Below are 26,367 nucleotides of genomic sequence, written 5' to 3'. Positions count from 1 at the left end.
CGCCATTTGTCTGTGTCTGACTTGTTTCACTTAAGATAATGGCCTTCAGTTACATCCATATTGCTGCAGAAGGCATGATTTTATTCTTTTCTATGGCTAAATAGTATTTCATTGTGTGTAAATATCACATTTTCTTTATCCAAGCATACGTTGGTGAACATTTAGGTCAATTCCATATATTTGCTATTGTGAATTGTGAATAGTCCTGCAATAAACATAGGTATCTTTTTGATGTAATTATTTCTTTTCCTTTGGGTACATACTTGGTAGTGGGAGTGCTGGATCAAGTGGTAGTTCTATTTTCAGTTATTTGAGAAATCTTTATACTGATTTCCACAGAGGTTGTACTAATTGACATTCTCACCAACAGTGTGTAAGTTCTGCATCCTCACCAATATCTGTTTTTTTTGTCTTATTAATAGCCATTCTGACTGGTATAAGATGATATCTCTTTGTGGTTTTAATTTGTATTTCTCTGATGATTAATGTGTTGAACATTTTTTCATGTGTGCCTTTTTGGCCAATTTGTCATCTTGAAAAATACCCATTCATATCCTTTGTCTACTTTTTAATGGGGTTATTTGATTTTTTGTTGTTGCTTGAGTTCCTTGTATTGTAAATTTTTGGTATTAGTCTCCTGTTGGATGCATGGTTTTCCTATATTTTCTCCCATTCTGCAGGTTTTCTGTTTGCTTAGGTAATTATTTTTCTGTGTAGAAATTTTTTAGTGTAATGAAGTCCTATTTGTCTATTGTTGTTTTTGTTGCTTGTGCTTTTGGGCTCTTAGTCATGAATTAATTGTCTAGATCAAAGTCCAGAAGAGTTTTCTGTAGATTCTTAGTATTTTTATAGTTTCATGTCCTACATTTAAGTGTTTAATCCATCTCGAGTTGATTTTTGTATATTGTAAGAGAGATCCAGTTTCATTTTTCTGCATGACATTCCAATTTTCCCAGCACCATTTATTGTAAAAGTTGTCCTATCTCCAGTGTAGTTCTTGTTGACTTTGTCAAAGCTGAGTTGGTTATAAATATGTGCTATTATTTTTGGGTTCTCTATTCTGTTCCCTTGATCCATGCATCTGTTTTTATACCAGTACCATGTTGTTGTGTTTACTACAGCCTTGTAGGTAATGTAAAGTATCACAGGGAATGTGATACTTCCAGCTTTGCTCTTTTTGCTTAGTATTGCTTTGGCTATTCAGGCTCTTGTTTTGGTTCCATATTACTTTTAGGATGGTTTTTTTCTAATTTTGTGAAAAATGACATTGGTATTTTGACAGCCGTTTCATTTAATCTAAAGATTAATTTGGTTAGTGTTGTCATTTTAATGATGTCAGTCTTCCTATCTGAACATTGAATGTTTTTCCATTTGTTTGTGTCATCTACATTTTCTTTCATCAGTGTTTTCTAGTTCTCTTTGTAGAGCTCTTTTACCTCCTTGGCTAAATATATTCCTAGGTTTTTTTTGTTTTTTTGTTTTTTTTTGTAGCTATTGTAAGTGGGATTGCCTTCTTGATTTTGTTTTCAACTAGTTATTGGTATATAGAAATGTACTGATTTTTGTATGTTGATCTTGAATTCATTTCTAGATATAAGATCATACCATTTAGTTGGATATGGTGGCATGCACCTGTAGTACTAGCTACTTGGAAGGTTGGGGCAGTAGGATAGCTGGAGCCTAGGAGTTTGAGGATGCAGTGAACTATGACTGTGCCACTGCACTCCAGTTGGGGCAACAGAGCGAGACTCCATCTCTTAAAAAATAATCATATCAGCAAACAGGGATAATTCAGCTTCCTCTTTTCCAATTTGGATGTCTTTTATTTTTTTTCTCTTGCCTGATTGCTCTGGCTAGGACGTCCCATACTATGTTGAATAGGATGATGAAAGTGGGCATCCTTGTCTCATTCCATTTCTTACAAGAAATCTTTCCAACTTTTCTTCATTCAGTGTGATGTTGGCTGTGGGTTTGTCATATATGGATGGCCTTTATTATTTTGAGGCATGTTTCTTCTATGCCTAGTTTGTTGAGGGTTTTTATCATGAAGGGATGCTGAATTTTATCAAATGCATTTTTTGTGTCTTTTGAAATGATCACATGGTTTTTGTCCTTAATCCTGTTTATGTGATGTATCACATTTATTGATTTGTGTATATTGAACCATTCTTGCACCCCTGAGATAGAAACCTGCGTCATGGTATATTATCTTTGATGTGCTTTTAGATTTGATTTGCAAGTATCTTGTGGAGGAATTTTGTGTCTGTGTTCATAAGGGAATAAAAGAATGAACAAAGCCTTCAGGACATTTGGGACTTATGTAAAGTGACTAAGCTTATGAATTATTGGTATTCCCAAGGGGAAGAAAGATTTAAAGTTTAGAAAACCTAGCCAACAAAGTAATTGATGAAAACTTTCCAAGCCTACCAGGAGATTTAGACGTCCAGATACAGAAGGCCCAGCAGTCCTCAGGAGAATACATTGCAGAAAGGACTTCATCGTGACATATTATAATCAGACTGTCTAAAGTCAAAAAAGAGAGAATTCTAAAATCAGCAAGAGAATAGTGTCTAGTCATTTATAAAGAAAATCCCGTCAGACTAACAGCAGATTTTTTAGCAGAAACCTTACAGGCCAAAAGAGAATGGGATGGCATAATCAAAGTGCTGAAAGGAAAAAACAAAAAAAACCCTGAAAGCCGAAAAGTACTTTATTGGCTGAAAGTTGGGATTAGAGAGGTGGTAAAAGATACTCATACAAACAAACCACAAGTGAGCAGGAGTAGCTATACTTTTACAGGTAAAACAGACTTCAAATCAAAAACAGGTTTAAAAAATACAGAGAAAATCATTACGTAATGATGAACAGATCAATTCAGCAAGAGGATATAACAATTCTAAATATATATGCACCCAACACCAGAGCATCCAGATTCCATAAGTATTACTAGACCTAAAGGAAGAAATACATAGCAATACAATAATAGTGGGGTGCTTTAACACCCCAGTTTCAGCATTAGATCATTGAGAAAGAAAATACAAAGAAACATCGGACTGAAGTTGAACTTTAGACTAAGTGGACCTTACAGACATTTATAGAAAATTCTACTCAACAAACTGCAGAATATACATTCTTCTCATCATCACATAGAACTATCTATTTCTCAGATAGACCATATGGTAGGTCACAACAAGTCCTAACAAATTTTAAAAAATCAAAATCATACCAAGTATCTCCTCAGACCACAGTGGAATAAAGTAAGAAATCAGTACTAAGAGGAACTTTACAAATGATGCAAATACATCTTTTTGCATTAATGTATTGCAAAATTAAACAACATACACCTGAACGATGACGTGCTCTTGAGCAATTATTGAGTCACTGAAGAAATTAAAATAGAAATTCAAAACATTTTAGGAACAATTGAAAATGGAAACAAATCAACTAAAACCCATGAGATATAGGAAAAGCAGTGCTGAGAGGGAAATTTATAGCATTAAATGTCTACATCAAAAAAGGAGAAAGATACTAATCAACAACCTAACGTTGCACTTCAAGGAACTGGAAAAGTAAGAACAAACCAAGCCCAAAATTAGCAGAAGACAAGAAATAACAAAGATTAGAGCAGAACTAAATGAAATAGAGATCAAAAAACAATACAAAGGGTCAACAAAATGCAAAGTTGGTTCTTCAAAAAGATAAGATTGATAGCCAGTAGCTAGACTAAGGAAGAATAGTGAAGATCCAAATAGACAAAAACAGAAATGAAAAGGAGACATAACAACTGATACCACAGAGACTATTACAAACAACTATACACCTACAAACTGGAAAACCTAGAGGAAATGGATAAATTCCTGGAAACATACAACTCCCCAAGGTTGAACCAGGATGAAACAGAAAATCTGAACAGACCAATAATGAGTAGTATGGTTAAATTGGTAATAAAAAAATCTCCAGGCCGGGCGCAGTGGCTCATGCCTGTAATCCCAGCACTTTGGGAGGCTGAGGCGGGGGGATCACGAAATCAGGAGTTCAAGACCAGCCTGACCAATATGGTGAAACCCTGTCTCTACTAAATATACAAAAGTTACCCAGGTGTGAAGGCATGCATCTGTAGTCCCCGCTACCCGGGAGGCTGAGTCAGGAGAATTGCTTGAAGCCAGGAGGTGGAGGGTGCAGTGAGCCTAGATAGTGCCACTGCACTCCAGCGTGGGTGATAGAGCGAGACTCTGTCTCAAAAAAAAAAAAAAAAAAAGATCTCCAAAGAACGAAAAGCCCAGAACCAGATGGAGATTCACAGCTGAATTCTGCCAAATGTACAAAGAAGAGCTAATACTTATTCTCCTGAAATAGTTTCCAAAAATCAAGGAGGGAAGAGGGAATTCTCCTTAATTCATTCTGTGACACCAGTATCACATGACACCCAAACCATACAGGGACACAGCAGAGAAAAGAAGGCTCCATACCTATGTGTGTGTCTTTTTTTTTTTTTTTTGGAAACACAGTTTCACTTTGTCGCCCAAGCCGGAGTGCAGTGGCACAGTCTCAGCTCACTGCCAACCTCCGCCTTCTGGGTTCAAGCGATTCTCTTGCCTCAGCCACTTGAGTAGCTGGGATTACAGGTATGCACCACCACACCTGCTTTTGTATTTTTAGTAGAGATGGGGTTTCACCATGTAGGCCAGGCTGGTCTTGAACTCCTGACCTCAAGTGATCTGCCTGCCTTGGCCTCCCAAAGTGCTGGAATTACAGGCGTGACCCACTGTGCCTGACCCTATTCTTTATTTCCTAAATTTCTTTCTTTTTTTTTTTTTTTTGACCAAGTTTCACTCTTGTTGCCCAGGCTGGCGTGCAATGGCACAATCTCTGCTCACTGCAACCTCTGCCTCCCGGGTTCAAGTGATTCTCCTGCCTTAGCCTCCCGAGTAGCTGGGATTACAGGCGCCTGCCACCATGCCCGGTTAATTTTTGTATATTTAGTAGAGACAGAGTTTCACCATGTTGACCAGGCCGGTCTTGAACTTCTGACCTCAGGTGATCCACCTGCCTTGGTCTCCCAAAGTGCTGGGATTACAGGCATGAGCCACCATGCCCGGCTACTATTTCTTAATGTTGAAAGGTGCTTGTCCAGTGAGAATGCAAAATTATGTCATCCTAAGTAATTCTGGTTTCATTTTTTCATGAAGTAATATTCTCTCCTGGCTAATTTTATTTTTTGTTAGCCAGTTTTGACAGTGTTCTCAACAGGGTAGTCTCTAGGTTTAAGTTACAACCTAATCTTTTTTTGTCTGGTATACCAATTAATTTATTCACTTGATAAATTCATTTTATTTTGAATTCTCTCCATGTTCTTCCTATCTCTAGGGACTATATCTTTTATAGATATTTAACTTATTTCTCTCATGGCTTTGTTTGACTCTGGTCACAATGCTAGGGTCATGCCAATAACATCCTCTTTTTATTACCCATAGTGCCTGGTACTGTGTTTACTTATAAGTCTTGAAATCTTACATTTGTTTTAGGTTTTCAGCTTGCTTTCATCTCTCAGGGTCTGTATGGTGACTTATAAATTCTCAGGGAAAGCTCAGCTTCTATACGGTTATGGTAGCAAATGTAACTTTCTTGGTATGATACTTGGGGAGAGTTCAGGTAGTCTCCTGTTTGTGAAAGAGGAGATTATATTAGAGTAGTTATGGCAGACCAGTTTTCTGCAAAAAACAGTGGAGAATGGTATTTAGAAACCAACATGTGGAATTTAGGTGTGCTTATTGCTGTTGGGTGTTGCTTCTCCCGTATCCTCTTATTGGACATAAAGTAGTCATTCAACACCACAGAGTTTATTCTAGTTATATCCTGTTTCTTTTTTGTACCTGCTTTCTCTGATAGAAACCTGGCTCCAGTTATACTTAATATATTTACTTGATCAGCTTCTCTGTCTATAATTAGTCTTCCTTTGCTGGCGCCCCTCTCATCTCACTCCATTTGGGCTCTGGTTCTTTCGGGCTGTCCACTCTGGGCCATCTCAGCACTCCCACCAAATCCAGTGCCAAAGTTTACCTAGTTTGGCTCCAGCCATTGGCTTTAGGACTGAATTGTTTAGGGCGGCAAGGGGAGGCAGAAGGGAAGTGATGAAGTGGTCATTATTGAATGTGTACTTTTCAAATGTGGTTTGGATTAATAAAAATATTCACCATGTTTGCTTTGGAGTGGGAAGATGGCCTTGGAAATGAGTTTTTTCTCATTGTTACTTATAGGTATAAAAGAAAAAGTTACCAAGTAAAATATCTGGGTAATATCTACAAGATATTTTACAGAGAAATAATGTATAGATCTGTTGATTTCCCCACCACACTCAAATCTGTAAATAACAAGTATAAAAAGTCTTGATTTTTCAGGGCTAGATGACAGCTCTCTTGAACTTAACTGACTGATCTCTTCCTAGAGTGATATTCGTCCTTCCACCATTCTTGTTTTTTCATGTGATGTTTTTACATATTTCATTTTTGGTAGTATACTGTATCAGATTCTGGAGTTTGTGCTGTGACTGATATCTGTGAAGGACTTAGTACTGTTCTTGACTCTTCTTGTTTTTCTGAGAACTTAGGAAATTAAAAATACTAGGGGTTTTACTTCTAACTCTCTACTTTTTGTGCAGATTTCTTTTTTACCTTTAGAGAATAGGAGGCAGTGTTATGATTAAATTGAACAGGATATTTGTATTTTCTGGGTCATAAATATTTTTCTGTGATACATTTCTCTATCAGGTGGGCAAAAAAGCTTTTGTTAGCCCTTTGTTCATATCACTCAGATCTTTCTGTCGTAGCACTCAATAGAAATACAATATGCCCTCACTTAATATCCTCAGTAGGTGCTTGAGGAAACAGAAATGACATACACGGCAGGTCCTTGAATAACACTTATTTTTTGGAGACAGTGTCTCACTCTGTCATCCAGGCTACAGTGCAGTGTCACCATTATGGCTTACTGCAGCCTCAACCTCCTGGGCTCAGGCGATCCTCCTGTCCCAACCTCCTGAGTAGCTGGTACCACAAGCACGTGCTACCACATCTGGCCAACTTTATTTTTTTTTCTAGATGAGGTACCACTATGTTGCCCAGGCTGGTTTCAAACTCCTGGGCTCAAGCAGTCCTCCCACCTTGGCCTCCCAAAGTGCTAGAATTACAGTCATGAGCCACCAGGCCTGGCTGAAAAACGTTTCTTAATAATGTTGATTGGGGGAAAAAATGATTGCATTATACATTGTTTTGCTTAAAGTCATAGTTCCCGAGAACCTGCTGAAGTTGTTAAATAGAGACTTACTGTATGGTCTCCATGTTGGTATATTGTAAGCCACTTGAGGGGTATGAGAAAGAAGAGAAGGTTTCTCATTCTTTTATTCCTGTGCATGGCATCTAATAGGGGCTAGCTCAATATTCAACATATGATTAGTAGATGAATTATTTGGAAAATTAGGCCATATATAAGGTCTATTTGTTTGATCTTTGACATTTGCATTTTTAAAGTAATTTGTTATATGTTTCCTGTTAATATGTAGAGCAAGTAGGTATTAAAAGAATCTATTGCTGGGCACAGTGGCTCACACCTGTGATCTTAGCACTTTGGGAGTCTTGAGGTAGGTGGATTGCTTGAATCCAGGAGTTTAAGACAAGCCTGGGCAAAATGGTGGAACCCCATCTCTACTAAGAATACAAAAATTAGCCAGGCGTGGTGGTGTGCACCTGTAGTCCCAGCTACTAGGGAGGCTGAGGCCAGAGGATTGCTTGAGCCAGGTCACGGGGGTTGTGGTGAGCTGAGACTGCATCACTGCACTCCAGCCTGGGTGACAGAGTGAAACTGTCTCAAAAAAAAAGAATCTGTTGAACTTGTTTCTGACCTAAAATGTTCTGATTTGGTTAGTGGTTTTCTCCTTTTCTGACAGGCAGTTTTTCACAGTTTATTGGTTATTCCTGCCCGAAGTCAGAACTTTGACATCCTGCAAAGTGCCATCAGTAAGCATTTGGTAAGTATCCTTAAACTTTTTCTCTTAAGAACGAACACAAGATGCATTGGTTAAAATAGTTTTCCACAGCCCCAGAAAGAGCATGTCTGGAATTCTAAGATTAATGATACCATAGTCTCTTGCAGCATGATGCATTGGCAAGAACTGAAGAATCTTGGTATTTTTCTTGGCTGTTATTAATTTAATTCTGAGTGACCTTGAGAAAAGTCTCTTCTTAGGACCTCACTTTTCTAAATCAGCGAAATAAGGGACCTGAAAATTAAACTTCACATCCTTTCCAACTTCTGTAATTCGCGTGTGCTTGGCCTCAGTCTATTGAGAATTCAACATCTAGACTGAAGTCTGGGTTCCACCTAGAAGGTTTGGGGTCCAAAGTAGGCACATCATCTAACCCGGCACAAGGTGTGGTCACTGGCAGCTGTAGACTCAACCCTGAGACTGACCTGTTATTTGATATTGGATGTCTCATTTCCATTGGTATTAAATTCACATTAGATATACCTCTGTAGTTGCTTTTAACTTTCTCCAGTGTTTATACTCTTATCTTTGGCTTTTTATTGTAATGTATTATAGTACAAAGCAGGGCTCCCAAATTATATCTTTGAGAAATACACTTGTTTGGATAAAATATAGGCACATCCAGACTCCTTTTTCTCTTAAAATGTTACTTCCCTTGAGTTGGAAGAGAGTACTGCTTTGAATACCTAGTACTTTCTCCCTGCTGTCAGACTTCCAGTCCTTACCCCTGTGTCATCAACAATGCCTACTTTTTTTCCCTACCTCCACTCCAGAGAATTAGACTCTCCTTTGACTACATTCATTATTCTAGTAAAAGTTCAGTATGCCAGTCAGTCTTGGCCACTATTTTCAGACAGCCTGTGGAGGAGGTTAAGACATCAGAGTTTGCAGACTTTTTAAAATCATTACCCAACAGTAGTCTCCAGGAGATTGAAACCATGTATATATACACTTACAAGTTAGACTCTACCTTAATGACAATGCATATAGTACATTCTAGATGAATTAGCAAACCCTAATGACCCTTCCTGGGTTTCCTGGCAGTGAAGCAGTCAAATGTTAACTATAGTAATATCCTACTGACTCCGGTAGAGTTATGTTTATTCATGTCTGAATGACTAAATCAAAGTGCAGAGGAAGGCTAATTTTGAAATGAACTATTTATACATTTAATTACCTGGCATAGGAGTGGTGCCACATGAAAGTTTTCCAGCCTGAATAATTAAAAAATTTTTTATGATTGTTGGTATTCAGATTTTCTTTGAGTGCATGAAATAATCCCTTTAAATAGTTATTTCTAACCAGCAATAGACATTTTATAGACAATTTAGAAGATTTTGTCATGAAGGGGAGGCAGTGGATTGGGTTAATAGCACTTCTTGCGTTTCCATGTTTTCAAAGTCATTTAATTTAGGGATTAAATTCTCAAAGGAAAACAGGACCTTAAGGTGTGGCAGGTGGCATATGTTAGGTATATATTAGTTTTCAGTAGAAATGATGTAAAGTTAATCGTGAATTAACAGGTTTTGGTTTTATTTGGAGGAGCGGGTCTGTTTTGAAGAGGTAATTAATCTCGTTTTTCTCTGCTTAGGTTGGGTTGACTGTAATTCCTGACAGCACGGCTGGCTGTGTTTTCGGTGTTATCTGTAAGCTCCTGGATCATACTTGTGTAGTTAGTGAGACTCTACTGCCATTTCTGGCTTCTTGTTGCTACAGTCTTCTTTATTTTCTGCTCACTATAGAGAAAGGGGAAGCAGAACATCTAAGAAAGAGGTAATTATTTTTTATTCTTCAACCTTAATTTTCCGACTGTTCCTCCTCCCCCAACCAAATAATAAAATAGACAGTTAAAGATAATTAGGTTATACAAATACCTTAAATTCTGTTTCAGAGAGTTTGTGTCAGCCTAGCTAGCTTTTTCTTTGTTCCTTCATGAATCCCCTTTGTGTTGTAGTGAAAATTTTTAGTTTTTTTTTCTTTCCCCTTTAAGTTACAAATTTGAAAACTTAGATGGCATTATAAAATTTCTTCAGAGGTTTCTTTTATTAACATTGCTATAAGTCTAGCAAGAAAAATAATTCTACCCTTAGGAGGATGTGCTATTAGTACCAACCTTTTTATTTTGTTTTGAGCTTCATTAGAGCTAGCCAGAGTGGGAATTTTAAAATCTTGGATTTAAGGAAAGTCTTGTAAGATGCTAGTGCTTTTAATTAGTACTTTTGCTCGTATATAAAATATTCAGGCTAGAGCTTTTAGCATAGTTGGGAAGATTTTACTTTAATTTTAAAAAGTATTTTATGCTTGTATTCTTATTGGTGTGCCCATTAAAAGTTCATTGTAGAAGGTTTTAAAACCTGCTAACAGGTTGGCAAATATTCTGTCACCTGCTGTTAATGTTTTGATGTGTGCCTTTTTGGTCTTTTTTGAACTTTTAAATGACATGAAAATACATATACTGAATGTATAAAAAACATTTATGTAGTTTAAAAGGTAATTATAAACTGAACCTCCATTTAACCAACGCCAGGTTTGGATATAGAATATCATCAGCACATATACTGTTAATGCACCCTGCACAGTTAAATGTCTTCTACATACCCCTCTGCCCCAGATCACTGGGTGTTGATCAACTTCATTACCTTAAAAAAAAAATGGTTTTATGTGCATTTGTGAACAGTATCAGGTTTGTTTTGCATATTTGTGGATTTTTTGTAATGGGAATTATACTGCATTTATGTTTTGTGATTTGATTCTCTCAGCATTGCTTTTGAGATTGATTGAAGTTGACTCATTCAGCTGTATTTCATTCGTTTTTATTTCTCCATACCAGGGTTCAGCAAACTTCTTTCTATAAAGGGTTAGTTAGTAAATATTTTAGGTTTTGCAGACCATTAGGTCTCTGTCACGGCTACTCAGCACTACCATGGTAGTGTGAAAGCATCAATAGATAATATGTAAATAAATGAGTATAATTGTGTTCCAGTAAAACTATTTACAAATACTTACCATGGGCTGGATTTGGCCTGTGGCCATAGTTTGCTCAGTCTCCTCTATAGTATTCTGTTACATGCATGTACCATAACTTAGCCATTTTATTGTCAGCATTCAAATTTTTTCCAGTAAGAGTATGTGCATAGAAAAAAATTGTGTATTTCACTTTAAATATACTATAAAATTTATGCATAACATAAATTCGACGATAGTTTTCTTATACATCATCAAACATTAGGTCTGACAGGTCAAGAAAAGGCTTTATAAGTAGCAAGGAACTTCTCAGGGTTCTAGAGATTTTATAATATCCCCACTTAATGAAATGTGTGTGTATTGCTATTTGTTATTTCCTGTCACTTGAAGTATGGCCCCTAAAACAACTTCATGCAAAGTTTCAAAGATCTATTGTAGTTTCTTATAGAGAAACGTCCTTTGACTTCATGTGGCTGGAATGAACAAAATTAAGTGTGTGTAATACTTGTTTGCCTGTTTAAAATGCCCAGTTGTAGAGGTATTCTATATTGGGTACTGGAAAGGTTAACATTACTAGGATATTAGGCACAGTTGGCAGCCGAAGTCTTAGGTACCTAAAATTCCCATTTGGGCTATTTCTTCCCCACTGGAGAAGGTGTTTATAAGATTACAAAATGATGAGAATGCTAGTCAAATTACTGGGGAGCCTTTGATTTCACAAGTGCTAGCCAGAAAGTTAGGTTTGACTGAGTTGAGTTGTTTAGTACTGTGTCTGCTGTGCCTTGAAGATACTGTTCTATTATCTCCTTGCCTCAGTGTTACTAATGAAAAAATCTGCTGTTAGTCTGAGCCCTCTTAGTTTGTAGGTAGTAATCTTATAGGAAGTAATCTGTATTTTTACTGTTTTCTCTTTATCTTCGGTGTGTTGCAGATCAGGATGTGTCCTAGTGTAGGTTTGTTATTTATCCTGCCCGAGACATAGTGTGCTTCTGTAATGTGAAGATTCAGTTTTTTTTCTTCAAGTCTGGAAAGTTGTTATTAATTTCTAACCATCTTCCCCCATTGTTTCTATTTTCTTCTAAAAACTCCTTTTAAACATAGGGAGCTTTTTATTCTGTCTTCTTTATCTCTTAAAAATCTTTCAATTTGCTAATTCTTTTACTTAATCCTCCTACTGAGATTTTATTTCATCAACTTTTGTTTTGTTTTCTTTTGGATTTGTTTCTGTTTTGGATTTTTATTTGGTATTTTGTCATTTTCGCGTGTTCTTGGTTTATTGGTGTTTCTTTAAAGTTCTTGTTAGTTCCATTAGCTCCTTTTTCCTGTAGTGTCGGCATTCTCCCTTATTTTAGGGAGCAAGTTGAACAGACTTGTATATTTTGGGCTGCATACCTTTTCCCTAAGTGTGTCTTTTGTGGGAGTTCTGTGGAGGTTTATGGAGACTTCCCTGTAGGATAGTTTGACATTTGCATTTTCCTGGCTTCCCATTCTATGCAAGGAGCATAGTTCAAACTCCCTGCCTTCCATACCTGGGCTCTGAAGCCTCAGCTTCCAGTACTGTTGACTGTTGAAAATCCTAGCCCTAAAATCCCACATACAGTTTTTATGACGGTTGGATATCTTTATATGAATTTCGTTATAGTTTCTTTCACCTAGACGTTTCACCCATCTGGCCTTGAGCTTGGCTGTCTTTTTTTTAAAGGTCTGTGGTTATTTGAAATCCACTAAAATTAAGAAAAGTAGAAAATGAAAATATTTGATTATTACAGGAGTAACTTGTAAAACCCAAGGGCTAGGAATTAGAAATTTAGCAAGAGACAAAGCAGCTTACTCTATTTTTCTTCTAGTTTGTATACTCTATATCTCCGTGCCTTTGTGTTAGCTACATCTGCAGTCTGGCTTTCTCTTTTCTCCTTGCACGTGACTGTCCCAGCTGGGCTCTGCATAAGAGTATCTATTTGGCCTAGAATGGATTCACTATTCACCATAGATGGAATTACCATATGTGCAGTCAGGGAAATTGGTTATATGGTGAAAGGGCTGCTCTCTCTAGACCTGGAGGTAGTCAGGTTCTCTTAGAAAGATTTAGGAACTAGGAGGATTATACGCTCCTGGTGAAGAAGCGGCAAAAAGGTCAGAGCCTTTCATAGTCAGTGGACTCTAGGTCCATGTGAATATTGCACCATCTAATTAACACTTGTAGAAGTGGTTAGGCTAGCTGCAAGGTCACCTGTCTCTACCATAAACATTTTGCTCTATAAAGATACCAAGAGAATGATGTTCTTGATTTGGCTCTTAGCCTAAATGTTAGTGAAAAACACCATGTTTATTGAAATGTGGATAGTTTCTCTTGTTCTTGAATTTAATTAGGGCCCACTTGTCTTTTTTTTTTTTTTTGCAATTGCTTTTGAGGACTTAGTAATGAATTCTTAATCTATCTTGAGTTAATTTTTTTTTTTTTTTTGAGACAGAGTCTCGTTCTTTTGCCAGGCTGGAGTGCAGTGGCGTGATCTCGGCTCACTGCAACCTCCACCTCCCGGATTCAAGCAATTCTCCTCCTCAGCCTCCCAAGTAGCTGGGACTATAGGCGCGTGCCACCATGCCCGGCTAATTTTGTATTTGTAGTAGAGATGGGGTTTCTCCATGTTGGCCAGGATGGTCTCAATTTCTTGACCTCGTGATCCACCTGCCTCAGCCTCCTAAAGTGTTGGGATTACAGCTGTGAGCCACCGCACCTGGCCAAGTTAATTTTTTGTATATGATGAAAGATAGGGATCCATTTTTATTCTTCTACAAAAGGATAGCCAGTTGTCCCAGCACCATTTATTGAATAGGGAATCCTTGCCCTGTTGCTTGTTTTTGTCACCTTAGTTGAAGATGAGATAGTTGTAGGTATGTGGCTTTATTTCTGGGTTCTCTTTTCTGTTCCATTGGTTTATGTGTCTGTTGTTTTCAACCATTACCATGCCATTTTGGCTACTGTAGCCTTGTAGTGTACTGTGAAGTCAGGTTGTTTTTGCTTAGGATTGCTTTGGCCATTCTGGCTCTTTTTTTGGTTCCATGTGAATTTTAGAATATTTTTTTCTAATTGTGTGAAGAATGATGTTGGTAGTTTGATAGGAATACAATTGAATCTGTAGGTTGCTTTGAGCAGTGTGGCCATTTTAACAATACTGATTATTCCAATTTATGAGCATGGAATGTTTTTCCATTTTTCTGTGTCATCTGTGATTTCTCTCAGCAGTGTTCTGTAGTTTTTCTTGTAGAGATCTTTCACCTCCTTGGTTAGATGTATTCCTAGGTATTTTGTGTGTGTGTGTGGCTACTGTAAATGAGATTGCATTCTTGATTTGGCTCTCAGCTTAAATGTTATTGGAAAACATGTTTCTTAAAAGGACATTTCACTTTGGGGGAATATAGAAGGGGGGCTTTTCCTGTGGGCATTTGCTCACTGACTCATTTCTGTCTCTGTTATTGTAGGGACAAGCTGTGGGGGGTCTGTGTCTCCATCCTGGCTCTCTTGCCTCGAGTCCTCAGGTTGATGCTGCAGAGCCTGAGGGTGAACAGAGTTGGGCCTGAGGAGCTGCCTGTTGTGGGCCAGCTGCTTCGACTGCTGCTTCAGCATGCACCCCTCAGGACTCATATGTTGACCAATGCGATCTTGGTGCAGCAGATCATCAAGAATATCACGGTAAGAAGCATGGTACCGGAGGCTTTGCAATATTAGCATAAGAATGAATTTATGACGGGGGCATGGGGGGGAGTGTGTTTTGAGGGAGGAAAGGGATCCCATACATTGAGTCCAGGAATTAATCCCAATATGGTAGTTTCTCAGGGTCTCCCGTGCTGTCCAGCACCTGACTGTGACTTAATGGGGGGTGTGTGTCTGTGATTCCAGAATTGGTAATAAAAGTCTTAAAATAATCAAACTAAATGAAGGTGACAAAGCTTAGTTTAGTTTGAAAAGGTAAGGGCATCAGAGTCATTCCTACCTAGACTGTGATACAGATTCTATTAATGAACTGTGACAGCTTGGCAAGTTTTTTTCTTTCTTTCTTACCTATCCAAGCTTGTTTTCCTAGCTGTAAAAATGGGAATAATGCCAACTTTATTGTGTTTTGGTGATCATTAAAGCAGATAACCCAAGTAAAGTTTTTAGTATACCTGACATTTGTTAAGTGCTCCATAAATGTTGTCATTAAGGAAATTATTTAGCAGGAATAAACTTCAGGCCAATTTCTAGTCACTTAGTTCACTCTAAAGTAAGAAAATCAGAAGTTGCAGACTTCAGCTTTGTCTAATGGTTGGCTCTCTGCCTTCAGCTGTGTCTGTTTGGCGGGGACAGCTCTGTTGTTTAGGATTCCTTTGGTGATTTTAGTTTGCGGGGGTTAAAAAAAGTGTCTTGTATAGTTTGATTTGCAGATTATCCCTTGAGATTCGTAGTGATACTTTGAAGTAATAGTGCTTTTACATGCATATAACACAGGTGCTCATTAGAATTTTTTCAGTAGCCTTTGTAGGGGTGGGGTAATGGAAGTGGCAGTGGAATAATTCAGAAATAGTGAAGGGAAGAAAATCAAGAGCTTGGATTATTCCCAGACTGGAGAATCAGCCCATCTTTGTAAAGAAGAGATTGACAGAAACTGTTGGTTGGCCCTGTAGAGTTATTCTCAGTTGGCATTGGGGTAAAGATCGTGAGACACTAGAATGGCAAGAGGGAGAGGCAAGGGTGAAGGGATGGTTGGTGGTGAAATTTCATTAGTCTCTAGCATGTGCAGGAGGGAACAGACTCAACAAGAAACCATTAGCATTTGAGGATATAACTAGGAATTTTCACTGCCTGTGGTAATGCCCGATTAATAGTTCCCTGTTTCCTGGAAGACTTCCTATGGTAATTTATAGATGGGGATACAGTTGCCAAAGCTCTGGGAAATTGTGTTTGGGTGTGAAAAATACTGTCAGGTAGCATAGTGATTTGGGTACAGTTCTCAAATTACTCTTGTTTTTCTCTCCAGACATTGAAGAGTGGAAGTGTTCAGGAACAGTGGCTCACAGACTTACATTACTGCTTCAACGTCTATATCACTGGGCATCCCCAAGGGCCCAGCGCACTGGCTACAGTGTATTGAAGAGGCCATAGTACCTCCTGTTTGAAGTTGTTTATTCACATCTATCTTATTTGAAGAAAGACTGATGTAATAGATCTTTGTCATTAAAGCTGAACTTTTAAAGAAGTTTACGAACCTTCTTTGCACTGATATAGGAAAATAATGCTTGGGAGTTCCTATTGATGTGTAGGCTGGCTTCCTGGACTAGCACACGATACATGGTCACAGGTGGTTGTGCATTGTGCATTTCATAGGAGCTAAATATTTACAAAATATAGAGAGTGATACTGTGGTACCTTCTGTTATATACCAAGAAATTGGCTAAATCTTTGTAATCCCATCCAGGCAGACCTCATTCTTTGTGTTTTTGTGATCACAAAAACGATGAATATAATAATTAGTAAACTAAAAACCAAGGTAATTAACTTAAGTGAACACTTCATTGCCTATCTCTTACTGTTAGCACAGAAGTGGCACTGATCGGAAGAAAATGAAGGCAACCCCCAAAATACTTGTAAAATATATCACTGTTTATGCCTATTGTCTATATTCCCACAGCAGCTTTCCCCTTAAACAATGTGAAAGAGCCCATGATCACTGGATTTTATTTAAACCAGGTGTTCTTAGAGTGCTAGGATGTGTGCCGTTGTTTCATTCTTCCCTGCCAACAGGAATGGCATTTTAAGAAGATTGCTCACTTCTGCAAGTTGGTCAGAAAATACAAGTAGAACGTTGAAGCCTGAGTTAGCACCTTGCTGTATGAACAGTCTGGTCTGTAAACCCTACCTGACAGAATCTTTGATACTGTAATATGGCTGTTGGTATTCAGCACTGAGAAAGCCATTCAGAGAAGACACGGCGGCAACTTGTGGCCTTGAGAGGCTAACGTAGGAACTGTAAAATGTAAGGAATCACCAGAATGTATCTATGGTCTTTTGGACAATTTCTAAATGCAAACAGTGGGTCATGATTCTGATCTAAAATTTAAACCTGATTAATTTTGAAGTAACAGTGGGATGTGATGTGGTGTGTGTGATAAGTTTGTTGCATTAGATTCCAGGAAAGTAGTGAGAGGAAGGCTGCTGTGGGACAGGCTTCCTATCTCATTTAGGTTCATCTCTTGAGACAAGAAGCCAGTACCAGCTAGCTGGCAGAAATCCCAACCCAGCAGCCATAGTTTTCCTTAGATTTTGCTGTTAATTATGAATTCTCATTTCCAACCGTACAGACTGAGGTGAAAGCAGACACTCAGGCACTTTGCACAGACATAGTCTATGCAGGTCTTTTCAGTGCAGGCTGTGTTGATTGACAAAACAATGCTGTGTAAGAGCAGAAAGGAAACATTCTGACATTTTCTTTCAGTTAACACATTTTTAGGTGAATCAGCCTTCAGGTACAGATATTAAAGTTTTCCCAAGGTGTAAAAGATTACCAGCAGAAAATCTGAACTCTGCACTAGCTATGCCAGCTCCCCCGAACACAGTCTTCCTCCATAGGCAGTCAAGGTTTTGTTTTGCTTTTTGGCTGAGTAGCTGATTGCAGGTTATAAGAAAAGTTCTTCAATCTTCCACTGTTCTCAAGGAGATGTATACACTGTAGGTTGCTCACTGTTAAAAACAAATACCAGATAGATATTAAGGTTATTAATTTTAAGGCTGAAGGGAATAGTTCATTGGGTTGAGGAAGAAGGATTTAGGTTTAGGCTATCCCTGGGATGATGGGCCAGTTTACTGTAGAGGCAGGATGACTTAATATAATAGCTTTATATTTTCCGCAGTCTCAAGATATGGGACATGTCTTCAAGGGAAACTTGATTAAGAGAGAGCAGGCACTTGGGGAGCTGGTACCGGAACCTCGGTCTTCAGTCTGCCTGAAATAAATATATTCTCTCTCTCTGTCTCTCACGTAACACATTACATAAACAGGTAACACATCTTCTAACTCTCCTATTACACTTTGAATAGTTGTTCTAGAAAATAGGTTTGTTAGAAAATATTCAGATCCTCATGAATGATAAGCTGATGGGAATATCAAAATGGATTTTTGAGGCCTTTTTATGACTTTGAATTAACAAATGTATAGGATGCCACAGTCAGAAAACATTAGTGATATACTTTGACAAATGATACTGAGGCCCCATATGGTTGAGAGACCTTGCGGAAGACATTGCTATATTTTGCTTCTAACTTTTTATGGAGCATATAAGCAAATACATTAAAGGTTTAGTAGTTTTAAAAAGTAACAAACATATGTCTCAATTTTTCTCTCTTGGTTTTATAACTTCCACAAAATTATTTTAATGTGAACTATTGCTTTTGGCTGTCTTCACTGTATCTTAAATGGAGTTGTCATCTGTGTACCCCTCTGCAGGTGAGCAAGAATAAACTGGATTTGTACAGGGGGTACCAATACTAATAATCACAGTTACTCCATTCACTGGAATGGAACTTTAAAGGGAGTTCTTTTCTTTTATTGTTAAAGAGATAGGCCCAGGTGTGTGTGTGTGTGTGTGTGTGTGTGTGTGTGTGTGTGTGTGTGTGTCAATAAAAGGCTCTGCTGAGATTCTTGATGGGTGGTTTGCAAGGCTGGGTGTAGAAGACTGACGTGAGCAGGGATTGTTTTGCTGCCTCCCAAATACATGTGGAGAAACAGCCCAAGGAAGCTGGCATTTTGCTATATCCACCTTTCTCTTTCTTCCTTTTTAAGTGGTAAAGGCACTACTAAAACCTCAGGGGTGAGGGGGGTCTCTCTCCAAGTTGGAGGGTGAGAGCAATAATATTCATTAACTGGTTAATGCTTAATGTGGGTGGGCTTGAGCCTAACAAAACCGTGTGTTCTCCTAAATTTGGGGTTAGGAAAAGATCATTTTATCCTTGTCTGATTTTAAGCCAGTCAAAAATATGTGTAGGACAAATAAGTTGCTTGTTCATATGAAGTCCTAAGAAATCATTAAGTATTGATTTGAATTTATTTACTCTGTCCCTTCTGAGTCCCTTAACTAAAAAACTTATATGCTGCTAAACACCATTTTAAAAGATTTCTGGTAGTCTTGGATTTCTTTTTCTCTTAAGACTGAAAAATGATCCAGTTATCTAATTTATGCTAGTATTTGATTGTCTAAATGCCACTTCTCTGGTAGTGATATCTGACAATTCTGTTTTTGAAATGATTCTTCAATTTGCTCAGGTATAATGAAAGGGTTTTTTTGTTTGTTTGTTTTTAAACAGACTGTAGGCCTTGATTGCTTTGAAAGTTTCTAACTACCCCACCTACCACTCCCTGATCAGCCTGTCTGTATTACATGAGTTGTCCAACACTTATTAAAGATTTGGCAGTAATTACTCTGTCCCCCACCTCCAGGTTTTTGCCCCCCATCAAAAACTAAATGAATGTTAAAGTTCATGCTGACAGTCATTGTTCACCTTCCCAGCTGCACTCTGTTCCTCCAGGATGACTGTGTGGATCGAGGAGGCGGGGTGGAGCGTGTTGCCATAGCCACCTATGAGAAACACTGGACCTGGCATTAGCTGCTGACAGCAATGAACTTATCACCCACATTTAATGCTGGCGTGAATGAGGGGGCCCTAAGTAAAACACTCTTGTCTTGGCGGCTGAAAAGAAAGTGCCCTGAGCTTCTCCTGTATGAGGGAAAGCATGCATAGCTGAGCCCAGGCTGTACATGCTCTCAGTGTCCTCTTCATGGTGTTCTTCCCATCTTGGAGAAGGAAATAGGGGATCATAATGTGACACCAAAATGGAACAAGGATTCCCAAGGTATTCCTTTGAAGAGTGACAGTATTTTCATTTATTTCCTCCTTTGTGTGAAAAAATGTGTAAAAGTGATCAATAATAGCTACCATTTATTGTTTCTGTTGGAGTTAATGTTAACAATAATAGCTTTTAGTTGTGAAAATAATTTGCCTCTTACGGAGACAGATGTTGGCTACAGTAATAATCCCATGAAATCAAATGACCATTGGAAAACCCTGGCCATCTCTGTTCTAATGTCTTCTTTGGGGATGAAACAAAGGAAAATGCTTCCCCATGTTCTCCCCCACCATCTGCTTTGCAGTGGCTGCCTTACCTGAGTTGAGACGCAGCACAGAAGAGGCTTTTACAGATCTTGTAGGATGATGTATTTTCCCTTCGTGAGAACCACCTGAAATGAACCAACAACTGTTACTTTTCTTTGGCCAGGGATACGTTTGGCCTGACCAACTTCTGAATTCCTTATTGTGGTAAAGGCTTGAGCTTGCAGGTGTGTGTCAAGATAAGTTAGGTATGGTGTGGAACCATGTAGGCCCAGGGCAAAGTCCTGAGATTTTGCTAAATGAATGTTAAAGTTCATGCTGTAGGAGATCTTTCTAAAGGTGCCCTTGCTTATCTTTTTTTCTCTTGAGCCAGCAAGGCTTCTTGAACTCCACTGGGTCTATTTGGATGGGCTCTTTGCAGAGCTGAAAATGTTTCAATTTACAGCAGTTAATCTGCTGAACAAATATTTACTGTAGTGCGTGGGTGTTGAGCATTCTCATAGTGGGCAACCCTGTAACATCTTAGCATAGGAAAAGTCAAAGTGATGGGCAGGCAGGGTCTAGCTAAGTCTTGAATGCTCCAAATGGGTAATGCAAGGAGGAGACTCAAGCAGGGGTCTGGAGAGGTTTAAACAGTAAAGCTTGAGGGCACTCGGGGCTGAGATGCTAGAATGCCTCACGAAACCAAACAATTCTGACCCAGTATCGCTGGGAGGCAGGAATGAAATGGTGCTTGAGAAATATTAGGTTGGTGCAAAATTAATTGCAGTTTTGACCATTTTTAATAATACAGTTAATTTTGCACCAACCTAATTTATCTGAATGGAAGTTTACCCAATGTAATTAAATTCTACTTCAGATTCTGATGTGGCACTCTGGGGGTACTTGTGAACTACAAAGTAGGCAGAAGGACAGTTACCATAGATTTGCTTAAGCACTGAGTGCTTGGTGGACTTTGTGCCTGAGGTGCCCTTGGATGGACTCTTGGGGGCCTTGTTTACTGCAGTGGTTTGGGGGAGTTTTAGTTCCAGTTCCTTTCTCCAAACCTGGAGAAGCAATGCTGTACACTCTTGCCTCCATCTGTCCACATCTCCAGCTCCAAGCTGCTTCATATGCCGAAGGTGGGACAGGTGCTTCCTGAGCTTGTAGCTGGTTGGGTCAGAGGAGAGGAGAGGCTTTAAGATCACAGTACTGAGAAAAATAAATTTCCTTAAGGTTCCTAGAAGCTATAGTAGTAGTATTTGCTGAATTCCTGGTAGGTTCATTCAAGCTCCCATTCCTAATTTTGGCGGCAGCATGTTGAATGTGGAATTCTTTTTCCATTATCAAACACCTCCTGAACTAGGATTCAATCATGATTCCTTGCCTTCAAGGAGCTCACAGACTAGTGGAACAGGCTGCTGTGTAAAGAGGTACGTGTGGCATGAGACTACTGTGCAAGAGCAAGGAGCTGGTTGTGCAAACAGATGCAGGACTGACTGATGGTTTGGTAAGGTTTCACAAGGTTAATATTTGTGCTGGATTTTAAAAGATGAATAGGAGCTTACCAGGCAGAGAAGAGCATTCTACGTAGCAGAACTGGCATCAGCAGAGATACAGGCATTTGTGCCAGAAAGTCAGTAACACAATGTGGTAGAAGCACTGTGTATTTGGTGACGAAAGGGGGCTTTAGAGTGGTAAAGGTATGAGCTGCATCTTACTAAGATAAGTCTGTTGGAGGTGGGTTTGGAGTGGGTGAGGAATGGAGATGATGGCTATATTTACATCTAGGGTTTATTTGATGCTTTCTATCCCACATGCACTCCCAAACTTACTGTGTAACAACTATTTTGAGGCCTCCAAAGGAAAGCTGCAGCAATGTTTATTATCTGTATCTGTCTTTATTCCTAGTGAGCCTATAGGTAGCTGCAGAGAGCAACAGGCTTCATGTCTGATTTTACAGTGATCCCATTTAGGCTGCACCAAATGGGAAGTAATCTTTTTCCTAAGTCTGCTAAAAGCTCCTTGCAGCGCTTGGTGCAGCCCCTCCCTCCTTCCCCAAAGGCTGATTTCAGTCAGCCTACACGACTCGTCCTTCTTTCCTGGAGGGTAACACCATGGCATCCCTCTACTAGAATACGTACCACATTTCCAAAAAGCCAAGTCTAGAGAAAAGTATGGCACTACCGCACTATAATTCAGTTTCTCCTGTTTGAAATGCTGTCTTCCATACCTTCTGCTCTTGTGGGCACAGAACTTGTGGGGAAGCCCAGGTAGTGGCTGAAGCTGTTAATGGTGTCAGCCCTCAGTGGGCCCAGCAGCACCTTTCCTGCTCAGCTTGTCCAGGATCCTGTTTCAATCTTTAAAATAGTCATCTTACTTGGTTATTAAACTGACAATTTTAAGATCAAGTTTCATTTTCTCAGGACCCAAGGTTCATTTTGCCCACTCCTTCCCTGCCTGTTTTCCAGCTCCTTTTCTCCATCCTCCACCTGTCCCCTATAACCACAGCCTGCACTGAACACTTACGTGTCCAGCCCTGACCCCTGCCCCAGCCCTCACTGCTTAGGTTTGCTATCAGATACACTTTCAGGACAGCACTTCAGGCTCCTGTATTTACAATAGAAAATGTAGTTAAAATATAATAGAATCAATAAAAGTGTGTTTACTGTCAACAGACTTGGCTTTCTGCAATGTGCAACAATTCCAGAAGTCCTTTGGGCCTCAGAATTGTACAATGGCACGTCCAGAGGGGGCCTGTGTAGTTACCTACCCAGGTGGGCATGTTAGACCATAAGCCCACTGTTCTTGGGGGAATGACTGAAGGCTCATTTGCTACTCTGGTCACTTACTGACAGGACCTGTCAGCTTCTGACTCTTCAAAGGAGTCAAACAGTCAGAGAAGGAGACATTTCAGGTAGGGAGCAGCTGTGGGGTCTGGCGTGGTAAACCTTGCTGGCTTGTTTAGATCCTAGATTTCAGCCAGAATACTTAAAGAGTTCATCTGGATGGTAGCCAGTGCATGTCCCAGCATAACTGCCCGATGAGGGGGTGCAATGGCCATTTCCACCTGTGGCTTTCGAGGCCGACTGTCTTGGCTCAAAGCCAGCCCTGGCACTTGCTCTGTAATGTTGGTGAGTTGATGAACCTCTCTGTGCTTCAGTTTCCTCATCTGTGGAACGGGGCTAAGAAGAATACCTACCTTGCAGGGTTATCGGTGACGATTACATGAATTAGCCAGGTAAAACTAGTTTGAACAGTGTCTGGCACAAGTGTCCAATAAACACTACTAGTATGTTAACAATTGGTAGTAGTAACATCACCCTTCTCCTGGTTACCCTGATGTGTGTGACACCAACCAGGCAGCCTTCTCCAACCTATTTTCAGGCAAAGTGCATGGGGCCCATCTCCGCCTCCATTAGCTTGACCACAGCAAAAACTAACTTCACTAATCATGTAAGGGAAAGGCCCTTGGATTTGAGTCAGCCAGAGGTTCAAGTGCTGGATCTGCACCAAAAGGACAAGTCAATTTTTCCTCTCTTGTCTGAAAAATGGGGATACTGCTCCCAGTCATGATGGCTTCCTGGTGTGGTTGGGAGATCACATGGAGTCAGGCATGAGAGGACTTTGTTAATGGCCAAGAGCTGAAACAGACATGAGGGAGAACACATTGCAAAGCCTGTGCAAGCACAAACTAGATCACCTGGCTCTGGGTTAGGCAGTCTCTGGTATGATACGAACGGACGCCTCTCCCTGCACCTCCTGGGAATCTATCTTGTTTTCTCCCCACCAATGTTAAGGAGAGAACATCTTCCTTTTTCTCCTGACAGGAACCTCGATATCTCATACACCTTTGCCCGCATTATTTCCTTGCCTTGTCTCCCCATCCGTCTTCCTCTCCCCAGTGATGGCGGCGACATAACTTCAGCCTATCTCTTTTCTTGAGACAGGGTCTCACTCTGTCACCCAGGCTGGAGTTCTGTGGCATGGTGATGGCTCACTGTGGCCTTGACCTCCTGGGCTCAAGCGATCCTCCTGCCTCAGCCTCACAAATAGCTAGGACTACAGGCATGTGCCACCATGCCTAGGTAATTGTACTTTTTGTAGAGACGGAGTTTGGCCATGTTTCCTGGGGTGGTCTCGTCTCATAACCCTGGGTTCAAGTGATCCTCCCTCCTCGGCCTCCCAAAGTGCTGGGGTTACAGGTGTAAGCCACTGTGCCCGGCCAACTCCCACCTATTGGTGATGGGTCCAGCTTCTCTCTGGACATTCATCCCTGTAAGGCCTAATTTAGATTTAGGCTCTAGTGAGGCTTTCAGGATGAAAGAGATTATGAGACGTGAACATTTGTAGCAATAAGACCCCTCAAGTCCTCCCATAATCATCCCGTAGTGGCATTTGTCTCTACTATATTGGGAGTGTGTTTCAGGCTTTTAGGACAGCCTTCACCCCCACTCCCAGTGCCTACTATGTATTTTGAGCTTGGTAGATGCTCAGACAGGTTTACATAATACAGTTTAGTCACTCAGTCTATTATATCCAGACCCTGGTTTAGGTGTTTGGAGTATGACTAGTTCCTGGGTAGTAAAGAGATAAGAATAAAAATAAAGTATCTCCTATGTGTAGTAATTTAGAATTAATGAAGTGTGCATTATCTCATTCCAGCAACCTGTCATATTAACAGGACATGTGCAACAGTTATTAAATCCTGTTTTACAGATGAAGAAGCAGAGCGTCAGGGGGGCCATGTGATTTGCCCAAAGTCACATAACCTGTTAGAGCTTACCTGAACCTCACATTTCATGGTTACAAACCCAGGGCTTTTTCCTTTACCCCATGCTGTCCTGAGCACTTTCCCATCTTTCTAGGCAAAAACATCTTCCAAATGGTTTATACAATGTAAATTACTAGGATCTGGTGTGAATTTCATGGGTAGGCTCTATAAAATTGGCCTTACCATGCCACCACATGGAACTCACTGGGAAAACATCAAAGAGCACAGATGTCATGTTGAGAATATCAGTAGCAATCAAAGAACCACAGATGTGGCAGCACCCCATTTTCCTACCTTCGCCAGGCGTGCTGGATGACTGCTGCTGCCTTGTTCTTTTTGCGAAACAGCTCTTTCCTCCTTCGTTCTCTCTGAATTATCTGCAGTCGGAGCTCTACGGGGAGAAGGTCAATATTCACACTCTGCCCAGAGAGGGGACCGGGTGCTGGATCAGTCTCCTTAGATACCTGAAAGTCCTCGGACAGGGTAGATGTCTCCAGCCTCCTGGCTCCTGACCTCAGCTCCTCTGTGCTCTGTGGCAAATCTGAATAGAGCCCTCCTGTGAGCTTGGCTTGTGTCACTTTGTTTCTTGGTGTACGATGGTGGGGAGGATTCTGTCCAGCATGGACTGCCTCCCCCCGGGCACTGCCAGGGCGGCTAGAACCAGCCGGGGAGCACCTTCCTCCTTTGAGCTCTTGAGTGCGCCTTTTCTGGGGGGCACATTTGGCCTTGGGTTCTGTGTCATGCCGCCTGTTGGGCTTCCAGTGGCTATCGTGTGGTGGAAGGCTTGCAGCTGCCGGCCTGGAGTCCTCTCCTTTCTCATCAGGCCCAGCCACCCTGATACAGGAGGGCTGCTTCATGAAGCCTTTCCCCTTTGCACACCGCTGATCGCCAGCTGTCTCACCTCTGGACTTCTCAACAGAGGGAACTCCTGGATGCCTGTTTCCATCACTGCCTTCATTGGGTCTGAAGTGGACACAAGCAGATTGGCCTTTAGAATGTTCTCTGGCTGTTTCTTGGGGAAACAAAGAAAAAATATTGTCCAAAACTTGCAGAGTAAGGTAATTTTTCCCGTATGTTCACATAAAATATTCAGACTTGGCCTATATCATCACCATAATAGTGGCAATTACAGACTAGGAAAAAAACTGTTTAACTTCTATTTCCAGCAATATGGTAGGTTAGATAACCTGAAGCCCTTCTCACCTTAATGAAAATATAGTGGATATCCTTTGGAAAGCACTGTCATGCCTTTAAGAAAATAAAGGAACTCTGGAGGCCAAAAACAAAGAGAAAATTGAAAATCAAAGCAATTAAGTATGTGAGCTGATCCAGTGACTGTCTAGGCAGGTAATGGTGGTGGAGTGGGCAACAGATGGTCTTATTAAGTGTTTTAACATCTACATAAGAACAGAAAATGAGGCCTTGCAGGAAGAAAGTTAACTGGAACCAAGACTCTACATGAAGCCAGCA

General features: G+C 40.1%; 2 protein-coding genes across 11 annotated transcripts in view; one reads left to right on the top strand and one right to left on the bottom strand.

The window, feature by feature from the left end:
• Positions 1-16,239, top strand: part of TEX10 (testis expressed 10) — a 50,850-nt gene extending 34,611 nt beyond the window's left edge. For both annotated transcript variants that reach the window (XM_054502118.2, XM_054502119.2), the window contains exons 12-15: positions 7,943-8,023; positions 9,633-9,814; positions 14,486-14,696; positions 16,021-16,239. In XM_054502118.2, coding sequence (XP_054358093.1) covers positions 7,943-8,023; positions 9,633-9,814; positions 14,486-14,696; positions 16,021-16,134 — 588 coding nt within the window. In that variant the 3' untranslated portion in view covers positions 16,135-16,239. The remainder of the gene's footprint in view (positions 1-7,942; positions 8,024-9,632; positions 9,815-14,485; positions 14,697-16,020) is intronic.
• A 1,225-nt stretch (positions 16,240-17,464) lies between these two features.
• Positions 17,465-26,367, bottom strand: part of INVS (inversin) — a 208,053-nt gene continuing 199,150 nt past the window's right edge. For 5 of the 9 annotated variants that reach the window (XM_063649760.1, XM_063649759.1, XM_063649761.1 and 2 more), the window contains 4 exons: positions 25,192-25,909; positions 21,064-21,293; positions 20,198-20,272; positions 17,465-17,720 (listed from right to left, as the gene is read on the bottom strand). In XM_063649760.1, the coding sequence (XP_063505830.1) occupies positions 17,614-17,720; positions 20,198-20,272; positions 21,064-21,293; positions 25,192-25,909 (1,130 nt within the window). In that variant the 3' untranslated portion in view covers positions 17,465-17,613. Of the gene's footprint in view, positions 17,721-20,197; positions 20,273-21,063; positions 23,768-25,191; positions 25,910-26,367 lie in introns of those variants that run through there. The other 4 variants (XR_010123347.1, XR_010123346.1, XR_010123345.1 and 1 more) reach the window with 4 other exon arrangements.

Source organism: Pongo pygmaeus, chromosome 13, assembly GCF_028885625.2.
Source record: "Pongo pygmaeus isolate AG05252 chromosome 13, NHGRI_mPonPyg2-v2.0_pri, whole genome shotgun sequence".
Lineage (NCBI taxonomy): Eukaryota > Metazoa > Chordata > Mammalia > Primates > Hominidae > Pongo > Pongo pygmaeus.
The sequence above is the reverse complement of the archived record's forward strand: the minus strand, read 5'-3'. Positions and strand labels throughout refer to the sequence as shown.